This window comes from Muscardinus avellanarius (genome assembly GCF_963383645.1).
Source record: "Muscardinus avellanarius genome assembly, chromosome: 3".
NCBI lineage: Eukaryota > Metazoa > Chordata > Mammalia > Rodentia > Gliridae > Muscardinus > Muscardinus avellanarius.
The window spans coordinates 115,624,465-115,642,814 of NC_137788.1; the positions used below are offsets into that span (position 1 = coordinate 115,624,465).

At 49.2% G+C, this 18,350-nt stretch overlaps 1 protein-coding gene across 1 annotated transcript; it reads left to right on the forward strand.

Moving 5' to 3' along the window:
* Positions 1–1,134: 1,134 nt before the first annotated feature.
* Positions 1,135–10,411, forward strand: PGLYRP3 (peptidoglycan recognition protein 3; the record flags this gene model as incomplete). Its single annotated transcript, XM_080691590.1, has 8 exons — positions 1,135–1,218; positions 1,876–2,104; positions 3,754–3,955; positions 5,272–5,390; positions 6,297–6,449; positions 7,501–7,699; positions 9,463–9,581; positions 10,233–10,411. 8 exons carry the CDS (start codon positions 1,135–1,137, stop codon positions 10,409–10,411), a joined length of 1,284 nt encoding a protein of 427 aa, XP_080547716.1.
* Between the last annotated feature and the right edge of the window lie 7,939 nt (positions 10,412–18,350).

Consider the following 18,350-nt stretch of genomic DNA (forward strand, 5'->3'; position numbering starts at 1 on the left):
CACAGGTATTTCTGAGTCTGAGGTTTTGCTTTGGCAGCTCTCTCCCAAAGAAGGAGCTGGACTCCATCGGGTTAAAATGTGAGCATGGCGGAGAAAGTTTCCCAGATCCCCACTCTTGAATTCTTCCCAACAAGAAAACGTTCTCTCGAGTCCATTTTTTCTAAATGAATTTGGTACCCGCAACTTTTGATCTTTCTGGCTAAGGCTGTGGGTCTTGGGGTTTCTGCTACACAATTTCTTCCTTTTCTGCCAAACCCCTGTTATGTCTCACGTGTTTCCTGGGTCTAGTATTTCTTTTTTGTATGGGTAAAGGTTGCACAGCCCTGCCAGCCAGGACTCCAGTCTTTCCTTCTCCCTCGTGTTTGCAATTTGGGGCCAGGGTAAGGGACACCATTAATTCTGCCTCTGGCAAGATCGGCACTGTCATCTATAAAAATGGGGCTCAGAATATTTACCTTCTAGGGATTTTGTAATCACTAAGTGTAAAACTGCACTTACTAAATGTAAAAATAACTTCCCAGGGTTTATTTATTATTATTATTATTATTATTATTATTATTATTATTAATTAGTACTGGGGATGGAACCCAGGGGCATTCTACCTCCGAGTGACACCCCCAGCCCTATTTTTATTCTTTATTTTGAAACAGGGTCTTACTGAGTTGCGAAGGGCTTTGCTAAGTAGCTGAGGCTGTCCATGAACCGCCATCCTCCTGTCTTGGCCTCCCAAATGCTCGGAATATAAACATGTGCCACCACGCCCGGGTCTTCCCACGTTTATTTGTAACAGCTACTCAGGGGTTTTAGTCATTGTTCTGATCTCCCCTGGAATTCTCATATGAGGGACCAGGAGCTCCCCAGGGTAACAGGGTAACTGGGGGAGGGGTGGTTAGGCACTGCATCAGTATTCTCACATGTACTGAGCACCTGCGGTGTGCGGGGCCACCCTGAGGTGTCTCAGCCAGGCGCTGGACCTCAGGAAGCCCGTGGTGTGTGGAGAGCAAGGCGGTGCTGGCAGGTGTTCTGTCTGAGGGAGGAGCTTGGTCGTATTAACTGTTCATGTCTTCCCAGGGTCACTGCCCTTCCAGGTCTACAACCTCCATCCTCCCTGACGGTGCCTGTGCCCACGTAAGGATGCTCATCTGGCTTCTTGTCTTCTCTGCTCTGGGTCACCAGGCCTGGGGTACGTGTCCTTTCCTGGTGTTGGAAGTGCGTTTGGTGAGCGACAAATGTCTGCCCTCAAGTTGAACAACAGAAACACCCCTGCTGTTCTCTCTTTGCTGAGGATAACATAGCTTTGCAATTTCAAGCACTTCTGGGGTTGATAGATAGATCTCCCTTCAAATCCTGGTCCCTCCAGTTGGGCATAATAATGCATCCTTTTCATCCCAGTACTTGAGAGGCTGAGACTGGAGGCTCGCAGGTTCATGGCCACCCTCGGCAACTTATAGAGGCCCTCAGAAACTTCATGAGATCATCCTGTTTCAAAATAAAGAAAGTTGCCAGGCGTGGTGGCGCACGCTTGTAATCCCAGCATTCTGGAGGCTGAGACAGGAGGATCGCAGTTCATGGACAGCCTCAGCTACTTAGGCCCTCTACAACTCAGTGAGACCCTGTTTAAAAAATAATGAATAAAAAATAGGGCTGGGGGTGTATCTTGGAGGTAGAATGCTCCTGGGTTCTATCTCCACTACCGCAAAGAGAGAGAGAGGAAGGGAGGGAGGGAGGGAGAGAGAGAGAGAGATGGAAGAAAGAAAATCTGGAAGGGAGGATTGGAGGAGGTCACAAGAGGATGAGGATCTATGGGGTAGATGCGGGAGGCACATGTAGGCTGAGACCAGAGATGCCTGTGGCTCTCCTGTGTCGTTTTTCTAGAGGATGTTTGGGGCGTGGAAGTCTGAAAGGCCGTGGGCTGTGGGGCAGAGACGTGTGGCCTTTGCCTCTGAGCCTGCTGGCTGGGTGTTCTCTGAGAACCAATACCAATGCTCCTTTGTAGGAAATGTCCCCCAGTTCTCCTGGGAAGAATCCCAAACTGGAAGCATCTTGGAGACGCTTACGGATATCTTTGTGAGCATCTCACAGCTCATCCAGCACGGGCGCAATGGTGAGATGACTTGGGAATTGCCTGGGGTTTCTCAGGACTTGATTATAGCTGGTCTGGGAGTGGGTGGGCGTGGTTCAAAAATCTCAAAAGACTCACGTGCAAGAGACTTCCAGAAATGTCCCAAGTCCTCGGGCAAAGGCAGGTTCCTTTGCCCAGGGAGAGGAAAAGAAGAAAAGAAAACCCTGGAAGAGAAACAGAGAGGGAGAGAAAACCCAGGGAGAAAATACAAGTGCCCTACCTCCCAGCCCCCGGTGTGAGAGTGGAAATCTTATCTGTCTCTTCTACTTAGATTTTCCATCGCTGTGACACAAGTACCTCCCATTCACAATTTAGAAGAGGAAAGGTTTATTTGGCTCACACTTTTAGAGGCTCAGTCCAATAGCGGGCCAGCTCCAAGCAGAAATGAAGAGGGAAGACATGACGAAGGGATACGTTCTCACCTGGTAGCACCAGCAGCAGAGTGAGGGGAGGGGGCCCGGGGACATTCAGAGCCTCCCATTTCCTCCAGCTATACCCACCTCTGAATCGTCACACCCTCAGAGGGCCCCCAAGATGAGGAGGGGCAGGGGAGCGCTCTGGAAGCCTGCACTCCTGCCTAGTTGTCTTGAGCCCTGCTCCTGGAGAGTTTCCAGCTGGAAGAGAGAGATTTAGCCTGTATCTGCCTGGAGCTCCCCGCAGGCTCTGGAGCCCCTGCTGGAGGAGATTTGGCAGGGTTCCTTCAGACTCTCCGAAAGCCCAAAGATACTGGCAGAGGCCCAGGGGCCAAAGCCAGCGAGAAAAATTTATCCAGCTATTGTGCTTCAAGAGATGGCAGCTCAGAGCCAGGCGTGGTGGCGCACGCTTGTAATCCCAGCATTTGGGAGGCTGAGACTGGAGGATCGCAGTTCGAGGACAGCCTCAGCTACTTAGTGGGGCCCTTTGCAACTCAGTGAGACTGTGTTTCAAAATAAAGACTAAAAAATAGGGCTCAAAGGTAGAATGTCCCTGGGTTCTATCCCTGGAAGATATATATATATATATATATATATATATATATATATATATATATAGAGAGAGAGAGAGAGAGAGAGAGAGAGAGGGGGCAGCTTAGAGCTGGACGTGGCAGCGTACACTTATAATCCAATTTGGGAGACTGAGACAGGAGGATCACGGTTCGTGGACAGCTGCAGCTACTTAGCAAGGCTTTTTGCAACTCAGTGAGACCCTGTTTTAAAATAAAGAATACAAAATAGGGCTGGGAGTGTCACTTGGAGGTAGAATGCCCCTGGGTTCCATCCCCAGTACTGGAGGAGAGAGAGAGAGAGAGAGAGAGAGAGAGAGAGAGAGAGAGAGAGAGAGAGAGAGACTGACTGACTCAGAGCCCAGGGCAGCCTGGGATACTTTCTAGAGGGAGAGAGATCAAGCGGGCCAGAGAGGAGGTAGACAGGACTGGTCCTCCAAGGAAATTCTAGGAGAGCTTGTCGGGAAGCAAGGCCAAGGCCAGTGGACTTCCCAGGCCAGTGGACTTACCAGGCCGCGTGCACAGTCTGGGTGGCTGTTGAGCCCAGATGGGGCTGCGGAGGTGAGAAGGGAGGCGGTGGGTGGGGAGGCCTCTCCCCAGTGGGTCAGGCAGGGCGCTGCCCATGCCATCCTGGTGTCTCCCCCCGCAGGCACCCCCACCATGGTCTCCCGCAAGGAGTGGGGGGCGAGGCTGCTCACCTGCAGGGCCCCGCTGCGTGCACCTGCTACCTTCCTCATTGTGGAGCAGCTCCCGGGGATGGAGTGCCAGGAGCCCAGTGGCTGCAGCCAGGTGCTGCGGGGCCTGCAGTCCCATTCCGTCTACACCCAAGGCTGGTGCGACCTGGCATTCAAGTAAGTGACTGGTCAGGTACCCAAGGCCCATGTCCAAACTTAGCCATGTCAGGGTGCTTCTTGATGTCCCCTCTCTGGGCTTAATTTATGTCACTTTTATAGTGGTTTAAAGGGTTAATAAGTGAATTAAAGCCAGGCGTGGTGGTACAGGCTTGTAATCCCAGCATTTGGGAGGCTGAGACAGGAGGGTCACGGTTCCCGGACAGCCTCAGCAACACAGTGAGACTCTGTTTCAAAATAAAGAATAAAAAATGGGGCTGGGGATGTAGCTTGGAGGTAGAATGCTCCTGAGTTCCATCCCCAGTACCACACACAAAATAAAAGTTAAAAAAAAAAAAAGAGGTCAGACCAGGTATGGTGGTACACACCTGTGATCTCAGTGCCTGGGAGGCTAAGACAGGAGACATTTTCCTGAATCTTCCCTTAGAGATACTCGTCTGGGCCAGTTGGGGTGGCACACACCCAAAATTTCAGTACTTGGGAGGCTGAGACAGGAAGATCACAGGTTTGAGGCTAGCCAAAAAAAAAAAAAAAAAAAAAAAGGAAAGGAAAGAAATAAATGAATTAGTTCTCCAGCTCTTAAAATGTTGGGCTAATGTTCTCAGGGCCTTGAGAACCACACAGTCAACTTCCACTTTGAACCAAATGAGTATGTATGTTTGTATGTATGTATTTTTGGTACTGGGGATTGAACACAGGGGCATTCTGCCTCTGAGCTACACACCAAGCCCTATTAATTTTTTGTGTTTTGAAACAGGGTCGCACTAAGTCGCTGAGGGTCTCACTAAGTGGTTGACCTGACCTCAAACTGATCTTCCTGTCTCAGCCTCCCAAGTGCTGAAATTACAGCTGCGCACCACCACATGCAGCTCAAATGAGTATTTCTAAGGTGAGATTCAGGAAAATGCACTCAAGCTAAGTCACAACAGACACTGAAATACATTCCCTTGTGTCTTAGAGGTCTAAAATTAGTTTTCCTAGCCGGGCGTGGTGGCGCACACTTGTAATCCCCGTGCTTGGGAGGCTGAGATAGGAGGATCATGCAGGTTCGAAGCCAGTCTCTGCTGGCTTAAGAGACCCTGTTTCCAAATAAAAAATATAAAATAGGTCTGGGAGTATAGCCCAGAGGTAGAAGGCAGCCCCAGTACCACCAAAAATAAATAAATAAAAATAAATTAGTTTTCCTGTCTCACAGTGTAATATTACTGAAACATAGTGCTTAGTGATGAGCCTCTAGCCTGCTTACCTTTTTAGATCAGCGAGATGTTTTCTGTTACCGAGATCGGCCACTAACCCTATGTTTCTTTGCCTGGCAGCTTCCTGGTTGGGGAGGATGGCAGGGTGTACGAAGGTGTTGGCTGGAACATCCAAGCCACGCACATAAAAGGCTACAACAATGTTTCCCTGGGCATCGCTTTTTTTGGCAGTAAAATAGGTGAGGGCCATTCCCCTGGGACCCTTGGCAGAGATGGTATCTGCGCTCTTCCTCCACCGCCAAGACTCAACACTCCTATCTTTTCTGCCTACACCACACCTGTCTCCTCTGATGACCACCCTTCTCTTTTCTCCCTTGGATCCTATGGCGTGCAATTTTTCTGTCCTCTTCCTCTTCCCTGGTCTGTTCTTCTGTGATAGCGCCGAATTCACCAAGGACTTGCCTTGAGCTCACAGGTCTTGCCATCGATTCCAGAGTCTTAAGACATCTGGCACGGATGCTGTAGCTGTCAGAGGCAGCAAAGCACAGCACATCTCTTCTTCCAGCATCCTCCTCTGGGAGAGAGGAAGCAGGAGCCAGGGGGCAAAGATGCCTGGGGAATGTAGTTTTTAGGCTTCTAGCCCCTCTGCTCTGCCCAGGGCAAAACAGAGGAGGGCGGGGGCAGAAGTGAGAGCTGACTGGCTAACCAGCCCCTTCCGGGTCCCCAGCTGATGACTGCAGCAGTGGTCACATTCATCTAAGAGGGTTTTCACGAGAACGATGAGAACACAGATATCAGGGGCTTGCCACGTGCCCGACCTCGGTAGCCACTTAGTGACGCCCACTTTTTCCCTGCGTTAGGGCATGCCTGGCTGGGGCAGGTGAGCTTCTCTTTGCAAGGATCCTTTACCTCCTCCTGGTGGATAGATAAATAAAGTCTTCACGTGGGACCCACGAAGTCTGGCTGCTGAGAGCTCTGTCCGAGTTGTTCCTGTCATAGGCTCTCCGGCCGTACTTTGGACCAGTTTTCTCTCTCCCCATCCACCAGCCATGCAGGCTCAGGCGGTCATCTTATCTCCCTCTCGGTGACTGGTCCTGATCGGAACTCCTTACTGACAGCTCCTTGCCTGTGTGATCCTCTTTAAGGTAGTAGTCCCAGCCCCGCCGCCCTATCCGCTGCAGAGGGCCTGGTCTCCTACGCCATCCAGAAGGGCCACCTGTCCCCCAGGTACATTCAGCCACTTCTGTTGAAAGAAGAGGTCTGCCTGGTCCCCCAGGATGCAGGAGTGCCCCGGAAAGGTAAGCCCCTTGGTCCCTCAACTTCTTCCCCCTTCGCCCCAGCTGTATTGGGATGGGAGTGTTCTAGCCTGGCATGATGCTGAGATTTGGAGCGTTCTGAGAGGAAACTTCCCTGGCCTTCTTGGGAGCTCACTAGAGTATGATTCCCAGGGACTTGTTCTTAACAGTTTCTCCTGCTTCCAAACTGGCTCCACCTTCAATCATGATAGTACTTTAGTATTTGTGGAATTTTCTTGGGTACATTTCAAGTGGTTTCCATATGTATGCGATCAGTTTAAAGAATGAGCTGATTTTTGCGAACCAGTCTTGTTCGAAACAGTGCATGGATATTTGAAATGTGTCTGCCTGGCGTGGTGGCGCACGCTTGTAATCCCAGTACTTGGGAGGATGAGACAGGAGGATTGCGCAGGTTCGAAGCCTCAGGAACTTAATGAGGCTCTCAGCAACTTAGTGAGACCCTTTCTAAATAAAAATATAAAATAGGTCAGGGAGTGTAACCCGGAGGTAGAAAGCCCCTGGGTTCCATCTCTAGTACAAAAAAAAAAAAAAAAAAAAAAAAAAAGGATCCATAAACATGCAGATGTATTTGATCTTTTTTTTTTTTTTTGTGGTACTGGGGATGGAACCCTGGGGCATTCTACCTCTAAGCTACACCCGAAGCTTTACTTTCTAATTCTTTATTTTGAAACAGGGTCTCACTGAGTTGCAAAGGGCCTCACTAAGTAGCGGAGCCTCCCAAATGTTGGGATTACAAACATGCGCACCATCACCCCCGGCTTTGTATTTGATCTTTTGAAAATGATCATGCCTCTGTCTGACCAACAGTCCACCCTTTCTGCTTGTACACTAATTTATCATTCTCAGAACCCTGTCCCTTGGCTCCAGTGACCTGACTCAGATGGTCCTCCTCCCACTCTACAGACAGGTTCAAGTGTGGATGCACCCATGGGCGCCGGGCGCTGGGGAGAGACCCGGGTGTAAGCCAGCCTGGGGTTGTTCACAAAGGGGCCAAGGGCAAGTCTTGATTTCCTTGGTCTTCACCTCATCTCAGGCTGCCCCAACATCATCCCACGGTCTGCTTGGGAAGCCAGAGAGACGCACTGCCCAGGAATGAGACTCCCAGCCAAATACGCCATCATCATCCACACGGCCGGCACCAGCTGCAACGTATCCATGGACTGCCTGAGCCGCGTGAGGGACACGCAGTCCTACCACATGGACAAGCTGGACTTCTGTGACATCGGCTACCAGTAAGTGGGAGTGGGGGGGGGGCAGGACCCGTTTATCTTCAGGGCCCTGGACTGGAAGGCTGGGGACAGGGATGAGTTAACAGGTGTCAGGGGCTTGCCACATGCCTCAGCAATATTTATTATTGAGCCTTTTCTGGTGTCAGGCTCCTTACGAAAGGCACCCTATTTTACTCTTATTAACACTTTGGATTGAGTATTGTTCAGAGATAGGGTGGGTATCTCTCTTGAGCATCTTCTCCAAAGTGGCTGGGAAAGACTTTGAAAGAAAGGCGTTATAAAAGTGTTCAAGTCAGGCATGGGGCGTATACCTGTCATCCTAGTACTTGGGAGGCTGAGACTGGAGGATTGCAGGTTTGAGGCCAGTCTCAACAATTTAGTGAGACCCTTAGCAAGTTAGCAGGAACATGTTTACAAATAAAAAATAAACAGGGATAGGGGTTTAGCTCAGAGGTAAAATACCCCTGGGTTTAATACCCCATTACAAAAGAAAGAATAAAAAAATGGATTGAAGCCAGGTGTTGTGACACATGCTTGTAATCCCAGCATTTGGGAGGCTGAGACAGGTAGATCGTGTTTGCGGAAAGCCTCAGCTACTTAGTGAGGCCCTTTGCAACTCAATGAGACCCTGTTTCAAAGTAAAGAATAAAAAGTAGGACTGGGGGTGTAGCTCGGAAGTAGCATGTCCCTGGACTCCATCCCCAGTACCAAACAAACAAACAAACAAACAAACAAACAAAAAAACCCACCCAAAAAACAAAAAACCAAAAAAAAAACAAAAAACAAAAAATCACAACAACAACAATGGATTAAAGGAGATAAAAATTATGGGCAAGGGAGCTATTGGAATAATCCAGTAGTTTGGAGCAGGATTGTGGCACTTAGCTGGGAAAGGGGGAAATTATAAAGCTTAATCGGAGACACAAATTGGCAAGCCGTGATTATTGTGGGTGGATGGGAGAGGGAAGTGTTCACCATAATGTCTAGTTTGGTTGGGGAGACGGCAAAAGGTAAAGGGTTCATTTAAACTTGTTTGCAAGCCGGGCGTGGTGGTGTACGTTTGTAATCCCAGCATTTGGGAGGCTGAGACAGGAGGATCGCGGTTCGCGGACAGCCTCAGCTACTTAGTGAGGCCCTCTGCAACTCAGTGAGACCCTGCTTCAAAATAAAGAATACAAAATCGGGTTGGGGGTGTTGCTCAGAGGTAGAATGCCCCTGGTTCTATCACTAGTACTGAAAAAAAAAAAAAAAAAAAGCATGGCCGGCATTTCAGTCCATTCCATAGGTAAAACAAGTGCCTGCAGTATTGTGTCAAGAAGGTCACTAGTGAGTCGGAGGGTCAGATTCAGAGACACTGTGTGGACAGGTGCACACTGCAGTGGCTAGTGTTTTTTATTTATTTTTATTTTTATTTTGGCAGGTCTGGGGATGGAACCCAGAGGCATTTGACCTCCGGGCTACACCCCCTGCCCAATTTTTTTATTCTTTATTTTGAAACAGGGTCTCACTGAGTTGCAAAGGGCCTCACTAAGTAGCTGAGGCTGTCCGCGAACGGCGATCCTCCGGTCTCAGCCTCCCGAATGCCTGGATTACAAGCGTGCGCCACCACGCCCGGCTAGGATCGCTTTTTCCCTTTTGTCCTCTGTGCACATTGGCACATAAGAGACACTCAGTCACTGTGGAATGAATGAATGAATGAATGAATGCATAATTGAAGGAGCAGACGAGGCCAGTTCTGCTCCCCAGAGCGACCTCTGTTTTCCTAGCTTCCTGGTGGGCCAGGATGGTGGCATGTACGAAGGAGTTGGCTGGTCTATCCAAGGCTCGCACACCTACGGATACAACGACATTGCTCTGGGAATTGCTTTCATAGGCAACTTTGTAGGTAAGGAGTGAGCATGGGCATAGGGTGTGGGTGATGGAATACCACGTGGGGAATGTTCCGGAAACATGGCGCCCAGGGATGCATCGTGATGCTCGCCAGGACCAGTGGGTACTTGAAAGAGGCTCTCGGTACAGAATGACTGTCCCAGACAGAGCCTTTACTCCTGATTTACCCAGCCGCCGCCCCATGTCAATTTATATGCATGTCCAAGGCAAGCCCGGGCAAGGGAGAAAATAAATCATGTGTAGACTCCGGCGCCTTCTTGGCTCAGTGGGCACATTGCCTTCTCCCTTGGTAACCATGGCAACAACAGTGGGGCGCATCGCCGTGGCTACGGCACAGCTGTGGGACAGGCGGCGGTGCTGTACCTGCTCCGGACTCCTTAGAAGTGTTGGGGTCATGCAGGCGTGCTACCCCAGGGCTGGTTTTAACTCCCTGGAAAAAACTTTGGCCTGGAGGAACGGGGAGAAAGTGGCCTTGTCTTCTTTTCCTATCTGACTGCCATCTTTCACAGAAATATGTTGGCTAGAGTGACGTCGAGAGGGAGTGGGGAGGAGAGAAAGTGGAAAGACTGGAATCGGGGTGCTTGTCCCCGCCATAAGCAAATGACCCCGAGACCCTAACGCTTCATGGGATAAACGTGTTTTGCAGAGAAACCTCCAAATGCGGCCGCGCTGGAGGCAGCCCAGGACCTGATCCAGTGTGCTGTGGTCAAGGGGTATCTGGCCCCCAACTATCTCCTGGTGGGCCACAGTGATGTGGTCGACATTCTGTCCCCTGGGCAGGCTCTGTACGACATCATCAAGACTTGGCCTCACTTCAAACAGTGAGCGAGGCCCCAGCTCCTCTGGGGAGAGCAGGGACCCAGAGCGCCTCGCTCCTCCTCCATCTCTCCGGGGCGAGGGGGAGGGCCCTTCTTTTGGCAGAGGGGAAAGACCACCACCACCGCTGATGCACAGATTGTGAAATTATGGGATATATGCACAATGGAATTCTACTCAGCAATAAAGAAGAACAATATCGTGTCATTTGCAAGATGGAAAGACCTGGAGAACATTATGTTAAGTGAGATCAGCCAAGCAAAGAAAGAGAAGGAACATATGTTTTTATGAGCCTAATATGCTCAAACTAGGGAGTATTAGGGATACCAGAGGGACTCCAGATAATGGAGGGGAAACCTCAGCAAAGCCAGAAAGAAGGGGAAGGGAGGAAGAAGGCTGAGGCTAATTAATGGAAAAGGTACATTTGAATATGTGTAGATATGTGAATAGAACAGTGTTAACCTGGACACTCAGTATTGGGAGGGAGGGAAAAGGGGAGGGGAGATGGGGTGGGAGGGAGGGCACCAAGGACTGTGTGAATATATGCCATTATCAACAGGATCCACATTATGATGTGAGACTGTAGTGAACCAAAAAAAAAAAAAACAAACAAAACAACCAAAGAAAGAAAGAAAGAAAGGAAGGAAGAAAGAAAGGAAGAAAGAAGGAGGAAAGAGCTGGGCATGGTGGCACACGCTTGTAATCCCAGCATTCGGGAGGCTGAGACAGGAGGGTCGTGGTCCATCGCTAGCCTCAGCTACTTAGTGAGGCCCTCTGCAACTCAGTGAGACCCTGCTTCAAAATAAAGAATAAAAAATCGGGCTGGGGGTGGAGCTCGGAGGTAGAATGCCCCTGGGTTCCATCCCCAGCAGCACCAACCAACCAACCAACTAAAAGTGAAGAGAGAAGGAGGCTTAGAGAGAAGGAACCAGAGTGGATATTCAGACTGTGTCTTTGCTTTCAGAGCGTCTTCTTCTCTCTTGCCACGAGGTGGTTTTTAACAGCTCCCATTTACGCAGCTCTAGGTGCTTTCCAAAGCCTCGGGTTTCACTGAGTCCACTCTGCTGGTTGGTCATTTTCTCTAAGGCGTCCTGAGCCCATAAGCAGAGGGAGGAATGGTTTGTCTAGAGGACTGTAGGGGGCTGTAGCTGTAGCTCAGTGCTAGAGCATTTGCCTAGCATACCTGAGGTCCTGGGTTCGATCCCCAGCACCACATACATGCTATAGGGGAGACTGGGAACCCTTTCCAATTCATACCAGCAGAGGAAGACAGCTCCCGGAGGGGGAGGCCTTCTATTTGAGGTTCCCCACCTTCACTAAGTGAGTCAATAGCCCCTCCTGGAGGGGTGGATGTGAAATGCGAGATGCTGAGCTTTGGTCTCGGGCGAAGGCTGTCTGCTGTGTGAATGTGTGCCCCCAGGTCCATGCATCAGAAATGTCCTGCCTAATTTTTTTGTGGCTTTGGGAATTGAACCAGAGGTAGGATAGGAGAGATAAAAGTTAACAGGTAGGAGCTGGGCGCGGTGGTGCACGCTTGTAATCCCAGCATTCGGGAGGCTGAGACAGGAGGATCGCAATCCGCAGACAGCCTCAGCTACTTAGTGAGGCCCTCCGCAACTTAGTGAGACCCTGTTTCACAATATAGAATAAAAAATGGGCAGGGGTTTAGCTCGGAGGTCGAATGCCCCTGGGTTCCATCCCCGGAACTCCCACCCCCCACCACCAAAGAAATAGGTAGAAAGGAGACAGAGAAGGATGGGGGGGGGGCCCTGTAGCTTTAAATCTGAAACCTTCACGAGAGACTCTCACCTCTAACCCTAATGTTGGTTTTCCCTCAGACCTAAAGTTTCTAAAAGGAATAATAAAGGATTACATAAGTCTTGGAGCAGTATGCATGCAGTTAATTATGTAACATGCCTTGCTGACCAGCAAAGCATATTTTAGACTGATAAGAAATGTCTAGAGGGAATGGCCTTAAAAAATCATGACACTCGGTCAGGTCCAGGCGCCTCCCATTAATGGGATGTCAGAAACCTGAGAATTCTGAGAAGAACCAGATGGCCATTGATTCTCTGAACTCCCTACCCACCCCCAATGGGGTTCCCTATAAAAGATCTGAGACCCCAAATGCCTCTCTCACTCTCAAGGTGGCCATGTTCTCTCTTGAATGTGTAACCCCACTTTCCTAAATAAACTTCTGTCTTTGTCTCCGACTGGTTCGTGCTGAACTTTTTTTGCCACGGAAATCAATCACCCCAAAGTCCAAAGCTGAGACCCTCCTCCCCAACCCTGGGAACTCCTCTGGACCACTTACAGAATTGTTGTGATTTCTGTGACGGGACCCAGATACATTCTATCTCCAAGCTACACCCCCAGCCCTATTTTTATTTATTTATTTATTATTTAATTTGCGGTACTGGGGCTGGAACCCAGGGACATTCTACCTCTGAGCTACACCTCCAGCTCTATTTTGTATTCTTTATATTGAAACAGGGTCTCACTGAGTTGCAAAGGGCCTCACTAAGTAGCTGAGGCTGTCCTTGAACAGAGATCCTCCTGTCTCAGCCTCCCAAATGCTGGGATTACAGGCTTGCGCCACCACGCCTGGGTCTTATTTTATTTTCTACTTAGAAACAAGGTCTCACGAAGTCGCTGAGGCCTCCTCAGGCGAGGTTGCTAAGGCTGATCTCCAACCATGATCCTTCTGTTTCAATCTCCCATGTGTGGGGATTACAAGCTTGTGCCATCTCTCCTGATCAGAGGTGGGACTTTGAGAAGGAGATCAATGCCTTAGAGTTCTGCAAGAGTGTGCTTGTTAGAAAAACGAGTTTGGCTTCCTGTCTCTGTCTCACGTGGGCATACATGTGCTCTCTCGCTCTGCCAGGATCTGCCACAGGATGACACAGCGAGTTCAAATATGGGTCACTTGACCTTGGGCTGTCCAAGCCTCCAGACTATAAGAAATAAGTCTCTGTCCTTTGAAAAGCACCCAATCTGGGCTATTCTGTTCTAGAGGCATGAAACAGAAGAAGACATCATTTTTTTTTTTTTTTTCAGGACTAGGGATTGAACCCAGGGGCATTCGACCTCCAAGCCGCACCCCAACCCTTTTTTTTTTTTTAAATTCTTTATTTTGAAACAGGGTCTCACTGAGTTGCACAGGGCCTTGCTAAGTAGCTGAGGCTGGCTGTGAACCCGGGTCCTCCTGTCTCAGCCTCCCAAATGCTGGGATTACAAGCGTGCGCCACCATGCCCAGTGAGGACACCGACTTTTGATTCGGTGGCCTTCTTTACAATCCTTCCAAGTAGACGCTCCCTCCCTTTGGTCTGAGTACCATTCCCAGGCATCAGGGACTGGCTGTCCTACTCCCACGCAGAGCCCACCCCAGGCTGGATTCGGAGGGGCCCATGGACTCCCCTATGCCCATCAGCAGTCAGAGGCTCCCTCAAAATGCCTGTATCACATGGTCTGGATTACTGTTTTCTCCCAAATTACCTACTTATTTTTTAGTACTGGGGATGGAACCCAGGGCCATTCTACCTTTGAGCGACACCCCCATCCCTATTTTTTATTCTTTATTTGGAAACAGGGCCTCACTAAGTAGCTGAGGTGGCCGCGAACCGTGATCCTCCAATCTCAGCCTCCCGAATGCTGGGATGACAAGCGTGCGCCACTACGCCTGGCTCCGGATGTATTTTAGTAAGAGTTACAGAAGGTGTTCCTTCCACAGATAAAATCATAGTTAATATGCTTTTTCTCAATGTTATTTTACTGTTACCTTTTATTGATCTTAATGAGACTCTGTTTCCAAATAAAGATAAAAATAGGCCAGGGGTGTAGCTAGGAGTAGAATGTCCTGGGTTTAATCCCCAGTACCACAATAAAAATAAACAAATAAATAAGGTGGGATTATTGCTGTCATTATAAAATTATTATCATTTTTGTTGTTATTATTACTATTGCTGTTATTATCACTCCTATTATGGTACTGGGGATTGAACCCAAGGACATTGTACCTTCAAGCCGCACCTCCAGAACTTTAAAAAACTATTTTGAAACGGGATCTTGCTAAATTGCTGAGGCTGGCCTTGAACCTGCCACTCTCCAGTCTCAAACTCCCAAGAACTGGGATTACTGGTGAGCACCACCGTGTCTAACAGCTTGAAGGTGCTTCTCAAAGGCTACACTGCTTCCTGGTTCTCCTGACCACAAGGGGCATCTCCCTTCCCCAGGTGCCAGGGCCTTCTCCCAGGCCTCCTGCTGGCCGATCTCTATCCCCTCCATCTCCAGAGCCCGGCACAGGGCCAGGGACACTGGGCCACCTCAGGCCACCCAGGGCTCCTCTCCCCACCTTCTGGCCTCTTCTCTGCCCCCAGCCTTGCCCCTAGGGTCACTTAGGCTTTGTCTCTGCCGCTTTCCTCTCCCATCTAGTTCTCTCTCATTCTTTCTACCTCTCAAAGCTGCTGTCCTTATTTTCTTTTTTCTTTTTGCGGTACTGGGAATGGAACCCAGGGGCATTCTACCTCCGAGCTATACCCTCAGCTCTATTTTTTATTCTTTATTTTGAAACAGGGTCTCACCGAGTTACAAAGGGCTTCACTAAGCAGAGGCTGTCTGCGAACCCCATCCTCCTGTCTCAGCCTCCCAAATGCTGGGATTACAAACACGTGCCATCACGCCTGGCTTTTTATTTTCTTCCTGTCTCTGACTGCTCTTCTGCTTGATCTGTCCCTGCCTTTGTCCTTCTTCTGGAATATGCTAGTGTGAAACAGCAGGAGCCGCAGTGTGGGGGAGCACACCTGTGTAATCTCAGTGTTTTGGAGGCTGAGACAGGAGGATCACAGGTTCAGTGCCCGCCTCAGCAACTTAGTGAGGGCCTTAGCAACTTTGACCCTGTTTCAAAATAAAAATATAAAAATAAAAAATAAAATAAGATAAAATTTAAAATAAAAATAAAAATGGAATAAAGATAAAATAGAATAAAAATAAAATAAAATAAAAATAAAATAAAAATTAAAAATTAAATGACAAAGTAAAAAAAATAAAAATAAAATAAAAATAAAATAAAAATTAAAAATAAAATAACAATTAAAATAAAATAAAAATATAAAATAAAAATAAAATAACAATTAAAATAAAAAATAAAATAAAAATAAAATAAAATAAATAATAAAAATAAATAAAAAGGGATGGCACTGTCAAATGCCCCAGTCTGTCTCTGTGTCTCAGTCTCTCTGTTTCCATCCTGCCCTGAGGTCTGCAGGGTGTCAGGAGTAGGAGGAAGGGGCACAAGGCCAGGGCAGGGTGGTTCTGGGAAAGGCTCACATTTTCCAGAAACTTAGAGCTGGAATAGCAGGGCAGCCAGCATTCCAGGCCCGCAGGTCCTACGAGGCGAGGCGGGCTGGCAGAGGGAGGGCAGGGTGCGGCTGGGGAAGCTGAGCAGGTGGAGCTCGTGACGGGAGTGGGGGGGGCTCCCGGGGTCGTGGCAGCACCCTCCTCCCGCCTCGGGAACTTTCCATTGTGGTAGTAAGAAGTGCCCCCCACCCCGGGCAGGGGCCGGGGCTCCCTCTCAGAGTGGCGGGGCCTCTGGTACCCCAGGGGGCGCAGAGGAGCCTGGGGAGGCTCCTCTTGGCCCTCGCCAGAGCTCGAGTGCTATTTCTAGGCGTGGGCTCCCAGGCCTCCATCCCTGTTCCCCATGGCATACCTCCTGGACACTGTTCATTGGTAATTTCTAACCGGTTCCTCGGCGTGACAATGTGTCATCTTCTGCCGGTCACACCAGCCTAGGAGCCCCGTGAGAGCTCCTTGACCCCACCAAGGCCCCTGCTCAGTCCTGGTGCTCCGGAGGGGCTCAGCCGGTATTTCGGACAGGCTAAATCCCGAGGTCTGGGGCGCGTGAGCCGCAGTTCTCCAGGCAGGTGATGAATGGGGCAGCTGGTGTGTCTGTCTGTGTCTCCCTTGGGTGGTGGTGGGGAGGGCGTCAAAGGAAACTGACCTGGGGTCAAAGCAGGTTGTTGCTGACTCTCAGAGCCCACCTTGAAGCCAGCGACCCAGAGGGCTAGGCTGGTTATCTCTGCTAGGCTCAAACTGCAAGACTTTTCCTTCCTTCATATTCTCTCTCTCTCTCTCTCTCTCTCTCTCTCTCTCTCTCTCTCTCTCTCTCTCTCTCTTTCTCTCTCTCTCTCTCTCTCTCTCTCTCTCTCTCTCTCTCTTTCTCTCTCTCTCTCTCTCTCTCTCTCTCTCTCTCTCTCTCTCTCTCTCTCTCTCTCTCTCTCTCTCTCTCTCTCTCTCTCTCTCTCTCTCTCCCTCCCTCCCCCCCCTTCCTCCCTCCCTCCCTTCTTTCCTTTTTCTTTCTTTTTCCCTAAGGATGGAACCCAGGGGCATTCTAACTCCGAGCTACACCCCCTGCCCTATTTTTTATTCTTTATTTTAAAACAAGGTCTCACTGAGTTGCAGAGGGCCTCACTAAGTAGCTGAGGCTGGCCATGAACTTCAATCCTCCCTTAGTTCTAAGATTACAAGTGTGGGCCTCCACACCAGGCCCTTCTTCCCTCCCTTCCTCTCTCCCTTTCTTTCTTTCTTTCTTTCTTTCTTTCTTTCTTTCTTTCTTTCTTTCTTTCTTTTTCTTTTTCTCTCTTGTTCTTTTTTCTTTCCTTCTATCCTTCTTTTCCCTTCCTTCCTTCCCTCCTCCTTCTTTCTTTCTTTTTGTGGTACTGGGAATTGGACACAGGGGCATTCTACCTCCAAGCTACACTCTAACTTTTTTTTTTAAGACAGATTCTTGCTAAATTGAGGCTGTCTTTGAATTTTCAATCCCCTGTCCCAGCCTTCCACCTGGGATTACAGGCCGGTGTAGCACCACGCCTGGCTCCTAAGTGATTTCATCTAATCCTCAAGACAGCACTATTGTTCCCTTTTGACAGCGGAGGGAACCGGCTGAGCTCCGAGGGACCGTGTCACATGGATTTTGTCTTGTGGCCACACTGCAAGCCGGTCCTGGTGCGGAGCTGTGTCTGCTTCTCTGTCCACACTGGCTGTCCACTGGGTGCCTACGGGCCTTTTGTAGTGGGTGACCAGAAGTGACAGAGTCACCAAAAGGATGATTTCCCTTGATCCATCACTGTTGTTCAATCACTAAGTGATGCATGTAAAAACCCCAACTCATAGGATAATAATAATAATTAATAATAATGATGATGGTGGTGGTAATCACCTCTGCAATGCCCACCAAGACTGCTGTACTGGTCTGGCCGCTGTATCACGGCACCAGCCTCTCCCCGGGCCTGTTTTCAACCAGCTGCAGGATTCCGGTTTATCTTGATTTAGAGTCACCTTTCCCTATAGTCGGACTCTTTGGAAACCTATTTGAATCTTGGTTTTGCCATCCTCAGCGATCTGGCTGGTCCCCGCTCACCTCTTCATCTCCGGCGTGTCTATTCAAATCCCACGTTATTACGCGGCCATCAAACAGCCACTCTTTTATGGTGATTGCCCCATCTGACCCTGGGAGGAATGCTGTCATGAACACTGAGCCTGAGCAGCAGACAGACTCAGCTGGGGCCCCATGCTTCTGTTTTCTCCTTCATATTTATTTATTTATTTATTTATTTATTTATTTATTTATTTATTATGGTACTGGGGGTGAAACCCAGGAGCTTTTCTACCTCCGGGCTATACTCCCAGACCTTTTTTTTTTTTTGTGTGTGTGTGGTACTGGGGATGGAACCCAGAGGCTTCCTACCTCCAGGCCATACTCCCAGACCTATTTTCTATTTTATTCAGAAACAGGGTCTCACTAAGTTGCTGAGAGCCTCACTCAGTAGCTGAGGCTGGCTTCAAACCCGTGAGATCCTCCTGTCTTAGCCTCCCAAGCTCGGGGATTACAAGCGTGCACCACCATGCCCAGCTATATTTTAATTTTTTTTTTAACATTTTATTGGTGCGTTG